This window comes from Salmo trutta, chromosome 17 (assembly GCF_901001165.1).
Source record: "Salmo trutta chromosome 17, fSalTru1.1, whole genome shotgun sequence".
Classification (NCBI taxonomy): Eukaryota; Metazoa; Chordata; class Actinopteri; order Salmoniformes; family Salmonidae; genus Salmo; species Salmo trutta.
This window is the reverse complement of record NC_042973.1, coordinates 30,003,650-30,021,877: the sequence shown is the minus strand read 5'-3', so window position 1 is coordinate 30,021,877 and position 18,228 is coordinate 30,003,650. Positions and strand designations below refer to the sequence as shown.

General features: G+C 43.5%; 1 protein-coding gene across 5 annotated transcripts in view; it reads left to right on the top strand.

Annotated features, from left to right (window-relative positions):
• Window positions 1–18,228, top strand: part of LOC115152001 (S phase cyclin A-associated protein in the endoplasmic reticulum) — a 96,692-nt gene that overhangs the window by 43,449 nt on the left and 35,015 nt on the right. For all 5 annotated transcript variants that reach the window (XM_029696422.1, XM_029696419.1, XM_029696424.1 and 2 more), the window contains 3 exons: window positions 85–147; window positions 286–412; window positions 10,526–10,641. In XM_029696422.1, the coding sequence (XP_029552282.1) occupies window positions 85–147; window positions 286–412; window positions 10,526–10,641 (306 nt within the window). The remainder of the gene's footprint in view (window positions 1–84; window positions 148–285; window positions 413–10,525; window positions 10,642–18,228) is intronic.

The following is an 18,228-nucleotide window of genomic DNA, read 5'->3' as shown; positions in this document are numbered from 1 at the left end:
GACTTTTCATCCTCCCCTGCCTTTTTAATGAAAGCTGGGGCACTCTTTTCCTCTTATTCAAAGAGTTCTTCTGTTCCTCTGTAGGGCAAAGGAGTATGAGACGTCAATGGAGGCAAAGACAGTCCCCGACTCCCCATACAAGGCCAAGTAAGTTCCCAACTACACATTTATGCATTCTATCTCTTCTATTTAACTATAGTGAATAATGATACAATGATAATTATGCATGGATGAATAGATGGATGGATGACAGGACTTAACCTCTCTCCCTCTCTTCCTCCCCAGGATCCAGCGTCTGGTGAAGGACTTGGTCAAGCAGCTCCAGGGCCAGGACAGTGGTCAGTGGGCCAACACCAGGGTGTCAGGCCTGGACAGAACCCTGGGAGAGATCTCTCGCATCCTGGAGAAACAGGTACATCACTAACACCTAGCTGTAACACACTACTGAGACTTGCTCCTTGTCTGCCATTCTGTCAGAGCTTAGAGTCAGAGTGTGGAGTGGTGTTAGGTAGGGAGGGGGGCAGTTCTCTCAACTGCTTTCTGTTTGGCTGCAGCTCTGTCTGTGTGTCTCTCAGTCCTAGTGTAGAGTATCAGTTACTCCCCAACTCCTTGCCCTGGGTTATTTGTAATGCAGGCCAGATTAGCTACGTGTTTTCATTGGCCACATGTTACTAATAGAGGAGCTACCCATCACTGGACAGGCAAACATTTGTATGATTGAGAAGTATTTGTGGGTTTATACAATTACATAAGGTTTTCCTAGAAGATGTAATCCAAAGGATCTCAAGTTACAACAGAATATAAGGCAGGAGTCTTCAACTTTTTCTCGCCCAGGGACCCGCTCCCAGGCAAACCATCGACCCAGGGACCCTCATCATACGTTAGCAAAAAAATCTACAAAATCATCAGGCGAATGATAATGGCAAGAAGAAGTAATTAACCTTTTTAAATGAATAGATTTGGTAGATGTTTTTTTTAATTTCTTATTTTGACCTTCCCACATTATAATTGGAAGTGTAAATTCTAACAGTCTATAAGCTCGAAAGTTAACTCAAACACATTTTCGCTAAGAGCAGCTGTGTAGCTGGTTAAACAAAGGTTCGCCATGTGTTGGAAAAATGTATGTCCAAGTCAAGAAAGCTTACCAGCATCCAGCTGCACTTACCACACTGGTAGCCTATTCATGGGTGCTTTTTCAAAGCCTATGTCAGATACTCCAGTGGGTGTAATTGGCTCCAATGAGAGTCATTTTCTCAATATTAGGAGTTGAAAAATAGTCATCTTCATTAGAAATACATGTTTCTCTTTTCTACTTTAGGTATGTTATTCTAAATGTGTTTATTATGTTGCTAGAAATATTCAGAAAACATTGAAATAAATAAAACATTTGCGGATACCCCCCCCCCTGCAGTGCCTCGGGCTGCGGATCCCTGGTTGAAAACCCATAATATAAGGTATTCCATTGACATTCAATGCTTATTTAGAAGGCTATGAATGACAGACATTGATGACAACAGTTGACTTAAATCAATGTAATGAATATAAGAGAGACCCACTGTAGAAGATGGGCTTCGTTGGATGCCATTTTAAGGAGTTGAACTGAGTTCTATTGACAGTGAAGCCCTGGCACACCCAGTGTGTGTTCATCAATAAGGGGGGATGAATGGAGCACCTGTCACTGTGTTTGTGAAGGGGAGAACATACAGTGACAAGCCATCATTCTCCTGCCAAGATGCGGTTCAAGGCATCATAAAGCACACTGTGCATTTTGGTGGGCGGGAGGATAGAGAGATGATGGTGTCTGGTCTTTGACAGGGGGAGGGGTGGAGAGGCTATTACTGAATTTCCCCAGAGGGAGAGAGAGGTGGCAAGGGTGGGTGGCACAGCACAGTGTAATTGGAGAGGAGGAGTCCAGTGTGATAGTGTTCAAGCTGTCGCTAACAGGGGGGGCTCCTCCCCTCAGCTCCATACTCTCCCTATGGGAGGTCAGGGGTCACTGGGCCAGGAGCCCTCTTCCATTCAACACTGGGATTGGTAGGTCAGCCAACTCTGTTTTGGCTTTACCGTGTGGTTAAAGCTCTTCACATATTTATAGAGCATTAAAACAATTGAGGAAAGCCCTACTCTGCATTAGTTTTGGTTGTGTAGAGGGGTGGAAGAGCTTAATCTAGACTTCATTCGGTATGGCTGTTAAACTTCTCCCCGTTAGCCCAGCCCAGAGCAGAGTGAGGCCTGGACTGAGGGGGGTGGGGTGGGACATGGGGGCCGGCCTGTGAACCAGCCTGGGAGGCACTTCCTCCTCTAATCCCTGGACAAAGTCAAATAAATATAGTCTCCGTCAGCATGGGTGTCTGCCCCCTGAGTCGGGACCGTTTAGATTATTTGACCTAACAAGCATCTCTCGTGTGTAATTGACTCACCTAGAGATTTGTTTTTCTCTACGATATCTGATTCAGTCTCCACTTTCTCTGCTAATTCCTTAGACAACACCCAACACTCCCCCCCTCCAAGGCGGCCTTAGTCAGGCTAACCACCCCCCCCCCCCCCTCGCTGCTGCTCTCTGGGTTGGGCCTAGTCTCCGACCCCAGCATGCCTCTCCCTCTGTGACCACTAATGGTTTATTTTGTGTCAAACTAGATCTTTTTGTTGGGGGAGTGGAGAGCTTTTCCCCTCTATCATTTTTCTTCAGTATAATTTCTTAACTTTCTTCTCTCTTACCTTGGTAATGAGCTCACATATTTACACACTGGCCCAAATGTTTCTCACTGCTTTCAAATACAGGCTGGCCTGAGATGGACAGCGTTTATGACACTTGAGGGACTGTCAGAAACACTGCGCTCTGAGAATGGAGACTGTATTTACATTTTCATTTGCCAGCTGTCATGGGCTGGTTGGGCTCCCCTTCGTGGCCAACCAGTGGCTGGTTCTACCTGGGATGTGGACGTGGGGGATTAGGGGGAATGGAGTAGCAGAGTAACAACAATATGGGGCCTGAAGGAGCCTGCCTAAAGTTGACGGATGCAGCCAAGATCAGCGGTGTCCGAATTTTGTGAAAGGCCCAGGTTCCTGAGTGGTGCAGTGGTCTAAGGCACTGCTTCTCAGTGCAAGAGGCATCACTACAGTCTCTGGTTCGAATCCAGGCTGTATCACATCCGGCCGTGATTGGGAATCCCATAGGGTGGCACACAATTGGCCCATCGTCGTCCGGGTTTGGCCGGAGTAGGCCATCATTGTTAATAAGAATTTGTTCTTAACTGACTTGCCTAGTTAAATAAAGATAAAATATACACTACCGTTCAAAAGTTTGGGGTCACTTAGAAATGTCCTTGTTTTTGAAAGAAAAGCACATTTTTTTTGTCCGTTTTAAAATAACATCAAATTGATCAGAAATACAGTGTAGACATTGTTAATGTTGTAAATGACTATTGTAGCTGTAAAACGTCTGACTTGTAATTGCATAATTGCAAAAGGGTTTTCTAATGATCAATTAGCATTTTAAAATAATAAACTTGGATTAGCTAACACAACGTACCACTGGAACACAGGAGTGATGGTTGCCGATAATGGGCCTCTGTACGCCGAAGTAAATATTCCATAAAAAATCAGCCGTTTCCAACTACAATAGTCATTTACAACACTAACAATGTCTACACTGTATTTCTGATCAATTTGATGTTATTTTACTGGACAATAAAATATATTTTCTTTCAAAAACAAGGACATTTCTAAGTGACCCCAAACTTTTGAACGGTAGTATATACAGTTGAAGTCGGAAGTTTACATACACTTAGGTTGGAGTCATTAAAACTCGTTTTTCAACCACTCCACAAATTTCTTGTTAACAAACTATAGTTTTGGCAAGTCGGTTAGGACATCTACTTTGTGCATGACGCAAGTAATTTTTCCAACAATTGTTTACAGATAATTCACTTATAATTCACTGTATCACAATTCCAGTGGGTCAGAAGTTTACATACACTAAGATGACTTAAAACAGCTTTGAAAATTCCAGAAAAGGATGTTATGGCTTTAGAAACTTCTGATCGGCTAATTGACATCATTTGAGTCAATTGGAGGTGTACCTGTGGATGTATTTCAAGGCCTACCTTCAAACTCAGTGCCTCTTTGCTTGACATCATGGGAAAATGAAAAGAAATCAGCCAAGACCTCAGAAAAAAAATGTGTAGACCTTCACAAATCTGGTTCATCCTTGGGAGCAATTTCCAAACGCCTGGAAGTACCACGTTCATCTGTACAAACAATAGTACGCAAGTATAAACACCATGGGACCACGCAGCCGTCATACCGCTCAGGAAGGAGACACGTTCTCTCCTAGAGATTAACATACTTTGGTGCGAAAAGTGCAAATCAATCCCAGAACAACAGCAAAAGGACCTTGTAAAGATGCTGGAGGAAACCGGTACAAAAGTATCTATATCCACAGTAAAACAAGTCCTATATCGACATAACCTGAAAGGCCGCTCAGCAAGGAAGAAGCTACTGCTCCACAACCGCCACTACGGTTTGCAACTGCACATGGGGACAAAGATCATACTTTTTGGAGAAATGTCCTCTGGTCTGATAAAACAAAAATAGAACTGTTTGGCCATAATGACCATCGTTATGTTTGGAGGAAAAAGGGGGAGGCTTGCAAGCCGAAGTACACCATCCCAACCGTGAAGAACAGGGGTGGCAGCATCATGTTGTGGGGGTGCTTTGCTGCAGGAAGGACTGGTGCACTTCACAAAGGACGGAAAATGATGTGGATATTGAAGCAACATCTCAAGACATCAGTCAGGAAGTTAAAGCTTGGTCACATGGGTCATCCAAATGGACAATGACCCCAAGCATACTTCCAAAGTTGTGGCAAAATGGCTTAAGGACAACAAAGTCAAGGTATTGGAGTGGCCATCACAAAGCCCTGACCTCAATCCTACAGAAAATGTGTGGGCAGAACTGAAAAAGTCTGTGTGAGCAAGGAGGCCTACAAACCTGACTCAGTTGCACCAGCTCTGTCAGGAGGAATGGGCTAAAATACACCCAACTTATTGTGCAAAGCTTGTGGAAGGCTACCCAAGTTTGACCCAAGTTAAACAATTTAAAGGCAATGCTACCAAATACTAATTGAGTGTATGTAAACTTCTGACCCACTGGGAATGTGATGAAATAAATTAAAGCTGAAATAAATCATTCTCTCTACTATTATTCAGACATTTTCACATTCTTAAAATAAAATGGTGATCCTAACTGACCTAAAACAGGGATTTTTTTACTCTGATTAAATGTCAGGAATGATGAAAAACTGAGTTTACATACACCTTAGCCAAATACATTTAAACTTCCGACTTCAACTGTATATATTTTATTCCTGCGCTCTGAATGCAATTCCCACCTTAGACTAGTATAGTGGTCCTGTAGATGAAAATCATATATTTCTCTCAATTCCTCACCCCCTTGGGGAGGGTTTTCCTTGTTTCACCTGACTTAGATTGGGAGTGTTAGTGTGTCATAGATCTACTTTCTCAAATGTTCGTTTAAGGAACTTGTCAGAGGAGACTAGGAGAACCAAACTGACATGATGGACAAGTGGGTCAGGAAACGTATTATTTTTCCACGATAGTCTGGTCCGGGCCTCACATTAAGCATTCAAATTGATTAGTTAATAGGTATTTTTTCATGTGATGGGGGCGGGAAAAATGCAATACAATTACATATCAGGATTTTATTTTTGATGGTATATCGTATCAAATAGTTTTGACAATATCACAATAGTATTTTTGCGCTAGTTTGCTGTACCTGCACAAGAATTCCAGTTTTTTTCCTTCATAGCTTGTTCTCTATCTACTTTTTAAATAGGGAGCAAAATAGTTTTCAGCACTTTTATTTCCATGACTGATCAAAAGTTATTTTTATCATGGCTCTCTCTTGTTCCTCTGCAGCAGCAATGTATTTGGAACATCGAATCGTAATAATCACAGTATTGAATCGCAATACATATCGTATCGTCACCTAAATATTGTGATAGTATTGTATCGTGAGTCCCTGGCAATTCCCAGCCTTAGTTTTATCACAACCAGGTTAATTACAAATATTTTTTAAAGAAATTGCATATTTTGTGAAGATTAGTATCATTTTTGTATTTTTTTTGAGGGGGGGGCTAGGGATAAGGATTATTATACTCCACTGACTTTCAATACTTATGTTGTCTTACCCCTATACAAGAAGTGTCAAGATTTGAATTATAGGTTTATGTTTATTTAATCTAGTCTTGAAAGCTATTGGACTAGCCCAGAAACATGTATTTAAATACATGGTTCTGGATTAGCCTACTGTAGTTGATTTGGTACGTCGCCAAACCGTTTACAATAACAACTAAATAATTCCAGGTAACTACAATTATTTGCTTCCATCCTTGAAGGATTTTACTACAGTAAATGAATAGGCAGACTTACGTTGGCCAGAATATTATCCATTCATATTACCTGCTCTTGAATAGGCCCTATTGAATACCGCCCTTATTATGAGTTCAGAAGGAGTAATATGTTATTTATCTGACAGCCTAAAGCCTTTGTTGTTGCTGCTAAAGTGAGTAAAAAAAGTCAGGGAAATCATTTAATTTGACTACATGTTTCTTACCTAACCAGGACAGATTTGCTTGAAGTGTATGAATATTTTAGTTCATATGTTCCCAGGATGGCTTACTCTTTGTAACTTTAACCAGGGTCATACATTGAAATCCCTCTGTGTTGTAGTTCCTCTATAGGCTGTGGTTTCTGTGGTGTGTCTGATTTTGCGCCTCGCTAGTCCCTAATGAATGTCCGTCCAATTTATAGAATAAATTCCACCAGAATTGTTTCCCATTTAGTCTCTCAACCAATCAGCCCTCTTTATTGTACCAAACATAATTCCATTACACCCGATAAACATATAAACTCTTACACTCTCTATAATGTTTACCCCAGCAGTCTTGTTGTGGTTTCTCTCCTCCCGTACATGCTGATGCTGGTTTAGACTACTCAACTTTTACTCCTCACAGGCTTTTTTTGTAAGTGTATGTCTTAGTCATGGTCCAAGATGAAATGCATGTATGATAGTGTATGTCTGCCCCGCTCACTCCATCTGTTATATTGCGTGATGGGCAAACCAGTTTGAGGCTGTCCTGTGTCACACCCATAATGAACTCCAAGCCAGTTGTTCCCCAGCGTCTGTTTGTGGGGCCAGAGGATCGGGGCTTTCCCCTCTTCTGTATCCCCTCCTCCCTGTCTTTGTGTCTAATTAGAGTGGCTGGTGGGAGGTGACTACAAAGGGATGTCCTGCTGGCCCTCCCTCTCTCTCTCCCTCTCATCCCAAAAGCACCTCTGTCACAGACACAGGAATTAGCAGCTGCCTGGCCTTCTGATTAGCTGGGGTAATAATGGTCACCAGGGGTAATAATTGTTTAAGATTCCTCCAGCTGTATAATTCAGTTTGGACTCGGCTGTCTGTCCTTGCCCCCTCACCTTTCCTCATGTCTTCAGTCATGTTGGGGGTTTCTCTCTAGAATAAATGAGCCCCTCATCATATTACACTGTCACCAGAGTGTCTGCTCCTGAGTGGCGCAGTAGTCTAAGGCACTCCATCTCAGTGCTACAGGGTTCACTACAGACCCTGGTGCGATTCCAGGCTGTATCGCAACCGGCCATGATTGGGAGGATCATTGGCGGAACACAATTGGCCCAGCATCGTCCGGGTTAGGGTTTGGCCGGGTTAGGCCGTCATTGTACATAAGAATTTGTTCTGAACTGACTTGCCTAGTTAAATAAAGGTTAAATAAATAAAAGTCTGGCAAGCAGAGAGTGACAGGATGCAGACAAATCTCACACTGCTTCATAGGAACATGGAATGGGAGATTAAGTGAGATGTATCTTTGTCTGTCAGTGCAGGATAGTGCTGTGTTTCAACATTTTAGTTTTCATTCAGAAGCGAGTGTTGAGCCTCTATCAACGGGCAGCCACTGTCACCTTGTTTCAGTGTGTACAGCCACTGTCACCTTGTTTCAGTGTGTACAGCCACTGTCACCTTGTTTCAGTGTGTACAGCCACTGTCACCTTGTTTCAGTGTGTACAGCCACTGTCACCTTGTTTCAGTGTGTACAGCCACTGTCACCTTGTTTCAGTGTGTACAGCCACTGTCACCTTGTTTCAGTGTGTACAGCCACTGTCACCTTGTTTCAGTGTGTACAGCCACTGTCACCTTGTTTCAGTGTGTACAGCCACTGTCACCTTGTTTCAGTGTGTACACTCACCGTCACTAATCATACCCAAACAGACTTTCTGTTGCCTCTCCCTGATGTGGCTTGTTGAAAAGATCTATCAAATGCAGATGTTGTGACCATGACTTTGGAACCAGAAGCCTGTTGGCTATATGAAATAATCATTTGGCAACAATAGATACAACACTTACTACATCACACATCCTATAGAGATCTCACCTTAACGTTGTTATACACTTCCCAGCGTGGTTCAAGGGGTTATTTAATGAAAAACAGCTATATTGTTTCCCTGTATGACTCAGTTACTGTACCTGAAAAAGTAAGTTCCAGAGGGTTCAGTTTAATATGGCGTGTAATTCCGCTGTTCTTGCAATTTGCTCTCTTTAGTTCTTGCAGTTGAAATGTTATTCTTCATTGATTGGGAACAGGAAGGCCTATTATTCCTGCTCTGCTCTACTGCCATCCACAGTACTGAGGCAGCAGAGTATAAAGTCGTATAGCTAGTGAAACACCACAGAGAGGACCACTCACTGAATACTGTACTGTTTCCTGCACCGATAACACCAATATTGATAGCCTAGATCTGATGGTGTGCTTTTGAGAAATGAATGCTTGTATATCTCCACATCAGCAGATTGGTCTCCTCTTGGTCCTCTCTGGTAGGGATGCCATGGTTATTTCAGATGTAGACTACCTTAAGATGTTGCCTAAAATGATTGGAGGTTAATCCTCTCCACCCATTCTTCTTCTTTTCCATCGCCACAGCAGATTGATCTGTCAAGCTGCCAAAGCAGACGCAGCCAAGGTGTCCCAGTCTGGCTTTAACGTCAGACAGCCAGGACTGGGCAGGTCCCAGTTAACTCCCTTAGAAGACCATTTGATTACTACCATGAAAGAGCTGCCTTTTCTCATTTAGCCCAGAAGCTTTTAGATGGGCGTGTTGATAGGTGAGTTAAGAGTGGGTTAAACCCAGCTCAGTGCTAGAGACCATCGTGATTTAAGTATGGAGAGTGTTGGTAACCTCCACAAAAGGAGGTTGGTCTTTTACAAACAGCATACAACTACACACGGTGCTGACTGGACCATTGGAGAGATTTCTATAATCCTCAGTGCAGGAGCTTTTCTGGTGTGCTTTTCAGTGTGTTGGTCCAAAATACTTTAACCCTAGCCGAGTTCAGTGTTTACTTGTCACCGGATCCTGAGGACTTGTGCCTTGGCACTCCGTGTGAGTGACAGATGAAGGGCTTATATATAATTTTGCAAAGCGCTTCCTCAATGTGTTCAGGCTTGTTGGCAAACCCCTTATCTGTGGAACAAAAACCCGTTGAAGTGCTTGGATTTAGAGGCTGTCACACTACCTGGGAGACGGTGACCTCATTAGGTGTAGAAGCAACCTCCAGTGTACCTCCGTCCGTCCTTGCGTGATGTGGTGAGGTGTGCACCCCCCTGGCTGTTCCGTCCGTGTGAGGAAAGCCCTCCATCAGCACCCACTCCTCCCCTGCAGCCCCTATCCTCCCGGTCGACCCAGGCACTAACATGCCTGATAGCAGCCGCTTGCTCTGGGCTTCGGAGCTGTTGATTTATGGGACTGTGTAGCTGCAGCAGCATCTGACCAAATGCCAAGAGCTCTGACTCGTTTCTCCTATCCTAACAGCAGGGCACGGCCCTCTTCTTATTTAGGGCTGTTTGATCGTTAGATCTATGACTCACTCTATGGACCACCGTATTGTGTTAGACTAAACATGTTGATCAGTTTAATGATGATAATTGTTTACTATACATTTTAAATCCCATGTGCTAGCCTCAGCTGGGTGCACTACCTCGGTCAGAGTTATAGCTGTTTTTATATTGGAATAAATAAACAGTCAATTCAGCATGTATCCAAGACTCTTATCTTGATTGATGATTTTCTTTAGTAGTTTTTGTTTGATTTCTCAGTTATTTACTTTTCTACAGTCTCTCCTCGGCCTATGTTTGTGAGCACAGACCACCGTGTGTGTGTGTGTGTGTGTGTGTGTGTGGAGGTCTGCAGAGTAACTGTCCTCCACTGAGACTTGGCTGGAGTGGGGGTGGAGCGCTGGGGTTGTGCACTTTTGAGATTTAACAGGAATGCTTTGGGGATCGCTGTGTTTTTCAGATTTCACTCCTGACTCCCCTTTGGAAGTGGGAGGTGAGGGGAAAAGAGCAGTTGGGTCCTCAGTGAGAGCAACGTGATACCCTTGTCCATCCGGCTTCCTGTTACCTGACTGCGGTTCTTGTTCTCTCCCTCCACAGAACAATGAAGATCAAGTGGCATTCCAGGTGGGAGGGGGACTTTCTACTCTGGAACAGATTCTGCAGCTAGTCACTGCAAACTCCACCCCCACCGCAGTCTCACGCATTCCAATCAAGTGAGTTCCAGCTTTTACATTCAAATACAGCTAACCTAGACTCCACACACACTGTCTTTTGATACACTTTCTATTCAGATTAGAGGGTTTTACACAAACTACACTATATATACAAAAGTATGTGGACAACCCTTCAAATTAGTGGACTAGGCTATTTCAGCCACACCCGCTGCTGACAGGTGTATAAAATTGAGCACACAGCCATGCAGTCTCCATAGACAAACATTGGCAGTAGAATGACCTTACTGAAAAGCTCAGACTTTCAACGTGGCACCGTCATGAGATGCCACCTTTCCAGCAAGTCAGTTCGTCAAAGTTCTGCCCTGCTAGTGCTGTTATTGTGAAGTGGAAACGTCTAGGAACAACAACGGCTCAGCCGCAAAGTGGTAGGCCACACAATCTCACTGAACGGGACGTCGAGAGCGGAAGCGTGTAGCGAGTAAAAATAATCTGTCCTTGGTTGCAACACTCACTACCGAGTTCCAAACTGCCTCTGGAAGCAAACGTCAGCACAATAACTGTTTGTCGGGAGCTTCATGAAATGGGTTTTCATGGCCGAGCAGCCGCACACAAGCCTAAGATCACCATGCGCAATGCCAAGTGTCGGCTGGAGTGGTGTAAAGCTCGCCGCCATTGGACTCTGGAGCAGTGGAAACGTGTTTTCTGGCGTGATGAATCACGCTTCACCATCTGGCAGTCCGACAGGCTTTGGCGGATGCCAGGAGAACGCTACCTGCCCAAATGCATAGTGCCAACTATAAAGATTGGATGAGGAATAATGATTTGGGGCTGTTTTTCATGGTTCGGGCTAGCCCCTTAGTTCCAGTGAAGGGAAATCTTAACGCTACAGCATACAATGTCATTCTAAACAATTCTTTGCTTGCAACTTTGTGTGGCAATAGTTTGGGGAAGGCCCATTCCTGTTTCAGCATAACGATGCCACCGTGTAAAAAGCGAGGTCGATACAGAAATGGTTTGTTGAGATCAGTGTGTAAGAACATGACTGGCCTGCACAGAGCCCTGATCCTCAACCCCATCGAAATCCTTTGGGATGAATTGGAAAGCCGACTGCGAGCCAGGCCTAATCGCCCAACATCAGTGCCCGACCTGCTTTTGTGGCTGAATGAAAGCAAGTCCCCGCAGCAATGTTCCAAAATCTAGTGGAAAGTCTTCCCAGAACAGTGGAGGCTGTTATAGCAGCAAAGGGGGTACCAACTCCATATTAATGCCCATGGTTTTTGAATGAGATGACGAGCAGTTGTCCACATACTTTTGGTCAAGTAATGTATAATGACACTATGTTTAATACAAATTGTTCATGAAGGGTATGTGGCTGCTGCTTGTGGCTCTGTGAGGGTCATCGTCATTGGTCATAATGCATCTTGCTGACCTCTCGTGATGTCACCTCTGCTGAGACAGCCATGAGGAAGTGTACAGGATGTCAAATTACTCAATTTACTTTAGCTGGAACCTCCACGGTCCCCATACAATACAACTTCATGAATCCATTGAAATTGACATTTTTGTATTTTTTTTGGTCCTTTCCATCCCCCATATTCCCATACTCTTCACAACCAATATCCTGGCCTATTGCTGCTCTCATGACTCATGAGCCGACATTTCACTGTCTGTCGTCCAACCAGACCTCCACTTAAAACCCATGAGCCTTACCAGCTGCTGTGTAAGCCTCTAAAGACATGTTCCACACTCTGACCTCCGTGACAGCTCTCCTCTGTTTACAATTTGTGATGTTTTTGCAATTGCGTAAAGTGAGTGAGGTAACCTCAGCCCTTCCTTTTATTTCTCTTTTTATAGTGCTCGTATCTCAATCAATACTTTCAGAATGGATCATGAATAATAATGCACCCTTTTTAGAAGGAGAAAGGGATTACATTTTGGTCATCTATTTTGTGTTCATTCTTTTCTGTTGATATACAGAAAGGCCATGTGTCTAATCCATCAGAAGGACTCTGTCGTGGTTTTGAGTTGTGGGTCTGGAGTTAGTGTGGCCTGCCAGTAGATAACCTCGGAGAGACCGCCATTCTCACAACACTGGAACTCTCTAATGGACTGGAATGGCTTCTCTCCTACACTCATTAGCATTTACTGTTTCCCAAACCTCCACTAATGGACAAATGCTTCTTATATTTCTAATGCTTTTAAATACTTCCATCTCGTGTTTATAGATTTATTTTTTATTCACTCAATCACTAATCCTGGAGAATTTGAAGCGGACTTCCGTATCGTGAGGAATTTTATTAACTTAAATTGGGGGGACAGGTTTTTACTTGTAGGTAGCTAGGAGTCTTTTGCTCACAATTGGACTGTTTCTGCTTGTTGAAGCGGGAGACTACACCCCCACACACTGTTGTTCCTACGCTTTGAGACAGCCACTTGACGTACAGAGGAAGAGGAGTTGAATAAGATCAGAGGTACTTCTTTCATCCTCTGCCGGGCTCCTAGTCCAATCCAGAGCTGAAGTGTGCCATGTCTAGTGACAAAGGAATGCCCTCTCTGTTACCATCTTTCAGGACTCAATTACCACCTTGTCTGAACATGTTGAAAATAACTTCTTCAGATCTTCTAGAAATATACATAAGACTGAGGACAACTTTAATTAAGCTTGAAGGGGCTGGTCACTCCTGTGGCGTTATCACAATTAGGAATGTTACAATGTAACCTTCCTAAAGTAAAGCTCAAGAAAGTTATCCAGTTCTGTTGACAGTTCTTAGTATGTGTTCCACTTGATAAAGTGGTATTATATGTTGAATAGTACATAATAACAGTATATTCATGATGTTACCAGTGGCAAAGCAGACGACGCGTTGCCAGTTCCTGTCTACCCAGCACCTGTGGGCTCAGGTTGTGATAGGCTAGCTGTCTTTGGGCTGTCTCTGCTCTCTCTGTCCTCCATGCTATAGAGTAGAGGGCTGCCTCAGGCCTGGGGTTGTTGTTGGGCCCCTGAGAGCGTTGAGCTTGGGTCAGAACTTGCGATAACCCTCTTCCAGAGCACATAAATCCAGCCCCTCAAACACGTCCAGCCCACACTCATAGTAGCCCTGTACATGGCTAAACATGTATTATACCCACATTCATTCTATATAAACACACACATTTACAATATAGAGTTAATGTAAGGGAGTCAGGGCAAGGGATGGGAATATTTGGAGCCAGTGACGTGATTCAACACAAGGACATGGCCCGTCTGTCCACTAATCACTGTTGTTCATCTGGGTGGCTGTATGGCGTAATGGTCGGCGTCTGTGAGATAGACGCTAACCCCAGCGCTTGCTACATTATCTGTTTACAGTAATGCTGCCGTATTGATCGCCTCCTCTCAGATAAGCTGAGTGATTTACAAAAAAGTCAAATGCAGAGTCGGAGATGCTTGGGTAATATTACCCCCCTGGGAGGCCCACTCCTACTTGTTACCATTACATTAATGAGCTAATTCCTCTGAGGCTCGGCTAATGTCCCTGTGTAACCCTGTGGCCGCTGGATCCATGTCTAGACTATCAGAGCAACAACTCTCATTAACATCAATATAACACAGTGTATATATAATATACCAGAGATTTTTACCTGCAAAGTCATCCATAAACCAAATGGTCTCGTGTGAAGATGATCCTTAATTGTTCTCCCCCTGGATTACCTTTATCACACTCTTACTGTTAAATGTGCATATTCAAATCTCAAGGCGAGGGAGTATTTTTTAGAAAAAAAATATATATACGTCCATTGTTGGAGGAATTTTAACAATACTCTCTCAAAATTGAAAGGCACTCGCACATCTGACCTCGCACATCTGACCTATCTCTGCAGCAGGTGCATGGCAACAGTTGAATGAGATGAGAAAAAAGAAGAAACCCGCACATTGCTCTTGCAAGTATCACTGCTCTTTAAGCTTTACGTATCTTCTTCAAGGCCTTGCAAGTGTGAGCCCTACTCTGTGTGAATGTGTTTTCTCTGTGTGATTCTGAGTGGAGAGTGTGTTGTGCTCCCTTGGGGAGGAGGGGGCAGAGCTGTCTAAAACAAGCTGTAAATGATCACAGATCCTCACCAGCCAAAACCACAGCTCTGCTCTCTCTGCCTCTGGAGACACTTATCTTCAGCATCATTATTATTATATGGTGAGTAAATGTTTTGCCCCAGTCTGGATGTGTGGTTAGATGGGGGGTAAATGGAGGTGCCGTTCTGGCCCTGTTTTCAGTCTTTATTAGCACATCCTTCCTCACTTTGGGGAAACCCCTGCATGATTTCATTAGCAAAAGCAAAGTTTCCACATCACTACTTTAACAAATCTGACACTTCTCAGATGTAAATTCTGTCAAGGAAAGATGGATGCATTCTTCAAGTATTCCAACGTTGTGTCAACTACTGTGTGTTTATGGGACATGTCCCTGTGTCTCCCAGTAGGGGTCACTGGGGAGTAGAGGAGGAGAGAGACAGGACTGGGGGGAGTTTCTCCCAGTGATGTCTGGGCTCAGCACAAGAGAAGAGAAGCTAGCGTCAGAACAGACAGACTGACCCACCCGAAGGGCTGAAGAGGTCGTATAACTTTTTGAGTTGAATTTGAGAGAATCGGGAGAGGACACTTGATGATACAATTCACCAGATACCACAGTCACATTATCTGTTTTATCTAAGTGATGAGTGGAACAGGGGCACCTGTTCTACCACATTGAAAATGAAACAGGCTTATTTTTATGCTTTTCAGTTTTTGAGAGAGGTCTTAACTCCCGAGAAGGCTCCCGAGTGGCGCAGTGGTCTAAGGCACTGCATCTCCGTGTGAGAGGCGTCACTACAGACCCTGGTTCGATTGTATCACAACCGGCTGTGATTGGAAGTCCCTATAGGGTGGCACACAATTAGCCCAGCGTCGTCCAGGTTAGGGTTTGGCCAGGGTAGGCCGTCATTGTAAATAAGAATTTGTTCTTAACCGACTTGCCTAGTTAAATAAAGGATAACTAAAACTAATAAAAATGAATAGTCCAGTGACACTGCTATGCTAGGACACTGCATGTTAAAACACTCTTATAGTTAGTTACCCACCTCAGTCACATGACTGAGTATATGCTGTGTAATCAAAGCTGCTACCTTAGGTTTCATTTCAGGATGTTGTTATATGGTGTGAGTGTGTGATGCATGAAGGCTCATCAGATTACTCTCAGTTCTTACCCAGCCAGTGTGGAACGTCTTGGAAGCACTCAGGGTATCGGAAAGATCAACAGAAGAATCAAATGAAGTGTCATTTAGATAGCAGTGAATGAAGGGATTGTTTGACAGCACCAGGAAATGGATTTGCTCCTCACCTTGTATTTTGGCTTAGGGTTAGTTTTCTTTCCATGAACACACATTTTCCCTGTTGAAAAGCAGGGATTCAACCTGATCTGGAAGTTGGTCAGATTTCTGCAGCATTGCCATGGTCAGGCCTGACTGGGCACATAGGAAAAGCACTGAGATGTTGGGAAACGTGAGCTTGAGGTTCAGGTGGAACGATCTCCTGCTTGATAACCCAGTGACAAAAGCATAAAGAGTCTTTTACATGGATGATGTCCTATTATCTTTGCAAGAAGGGAAGACTTCTGAAAATTGGAAACATCTACCTGTAAGGGGAGTCTACCTGGTATTTTCCCAGTACCCTAAACTATTATGCTGTTTCTGTTGTGTTTTTATGTCACTAAGAAAATACTTCTAAATACTCTTGAGCCCTAAGTGTTTTCTGGGATATTGGGGCAGTACTATACTGTGGGGGATCCTGACCTTAGCTCTAATTTTTCCCTTCCCAGCCATCTGTCTATCAGCCCCTGGGATACTCTATGGATTCTGGGATGGTTTAAACTTAAGTTTTTATTCAGCCACAGAGATCAGTGACACTCCCAATCCCCCAGCCCCCTTGTCATGTCCGAGCCTGTCTGCCACCCACGGTGATCCCCACAGGGCTCCATGGTGTATGGTTGTCCCAGGGGGCTGGCCCAGAATACTGTGTTCTCTAGTCCAGTCTGTGTGTCTTTAGTCTCTATCTAGCCCTTTACAATAGCTCCTGGATTGAGGTGGCTGTGTGTGTCTATGGCCTCATCATAACAGGAGGGTGGTTTGCTGTGGCCGGCCGTCTGAGGTTAAGCAGTTTAGAGTAGAGAAGCTGGCTCCTCCAGGCTTCTTACTCTTCTCTCTCTCTCTCCTCTCTCCTATTTCCTCTCTCTTGCTCTCTCTCTCCGCAACCTGTCAGTATGGGCCATCAGTGGAGCCTTATCCCTAGTCCCTAGTCTACAAAATCAGGTTTCATTAATCCCAGATTAACAATGTACCCGTTGTATCTCCCGCTGGGTGTAGTCTGGCGGTCGGTGCAGGCACCAAATCCTTGGGTCCGGCAGTGGGTGTGGCATGCTGTCAAATGAGCACCCAGAGCTGTGTAGGTGGAGGTATGCTGCCTGTTAGGATGGACTGGCATACATGGATCAACCAACGCCACTTACATAGTGCATGTGTAACACGAGACGGAATAGCATGGCCCTTTTACCAAATTGCTCCTCAAAATCTTTGAAATAGGCTGTCATCAAGGGGGCACAACGACAGATTCCAGGGACAGGGATGATATCACGTGTCATGCTAATTAAGCTCAATTAGGTGGGAGGGAGCTAAAGATGGATCACCGAGATTGCTCATTGCATGAGCTGCTGTAAGGACATTACTCAAACGTGCCTCTGAGAGTCGCCATTTGTTTAGCGGGCCTAAAACATACCTGATTAGCTGTGTTACAAAGCAATTGCATGCTCATTACATGAGTAGTTGACTGAGTCGATTGTGAGAAGTCAGTGGAAGTTCATGACCCGAGATCTGAGTCTCTGGTTGAGAGTGTGGTGATTAGGGTTGCAACGCTACCGTTAATTTACCAAAGTTACCGGAATCTTCTGGAAATTTGGAAAGTAACGGGTAATCTATGTAAATCTATGGTAATTTTATACATGAATGAATGAATGAATATATAGATAGTTATCTTTTTTTCATATATAGTATAAAAAAAGTAGATCTGTGTCCGAGTTTCTAGTAGATGGACCATATGGTTCAAGAGAAAATAATTAATGAAAAAAAAATTCTAATCAACAATGGTATTATTTTCATGTGTGTATATATAACTTACACCTTTATTTCAGGATGATATATAGGATATATCATGCCGAAACCCTCATATTAAACATAAATAGTTTTCACTAAATTGATGGTTTATATTTAGGATAATGTTTTACAGCTTTGTCATTCAATTTTTTTCTATTTTACAATCATCTTATTTGATTATTGTATTTATTATACATGTGACGAGGCCACACAGAAGGCCAAAGAGATTCATTTGAAGTACCCAAAAGGGCCACCAGATGTCTTGTGATAAGTTACATCAAATCCTTAAATTACCACAATTCTTGTAGTTTACCTGTAAACGTTCAAACGTTTCCTTTAATATACCCTCCTTTTGCAAACCTAGTGGTGATTCTATTAGGAATGGAATTGAATTAAAGACTAAAATCATCAATATAATGATTAATAGATGAACTGCTATAAAATGAAATGTGCATTCTATATAGTTAGATG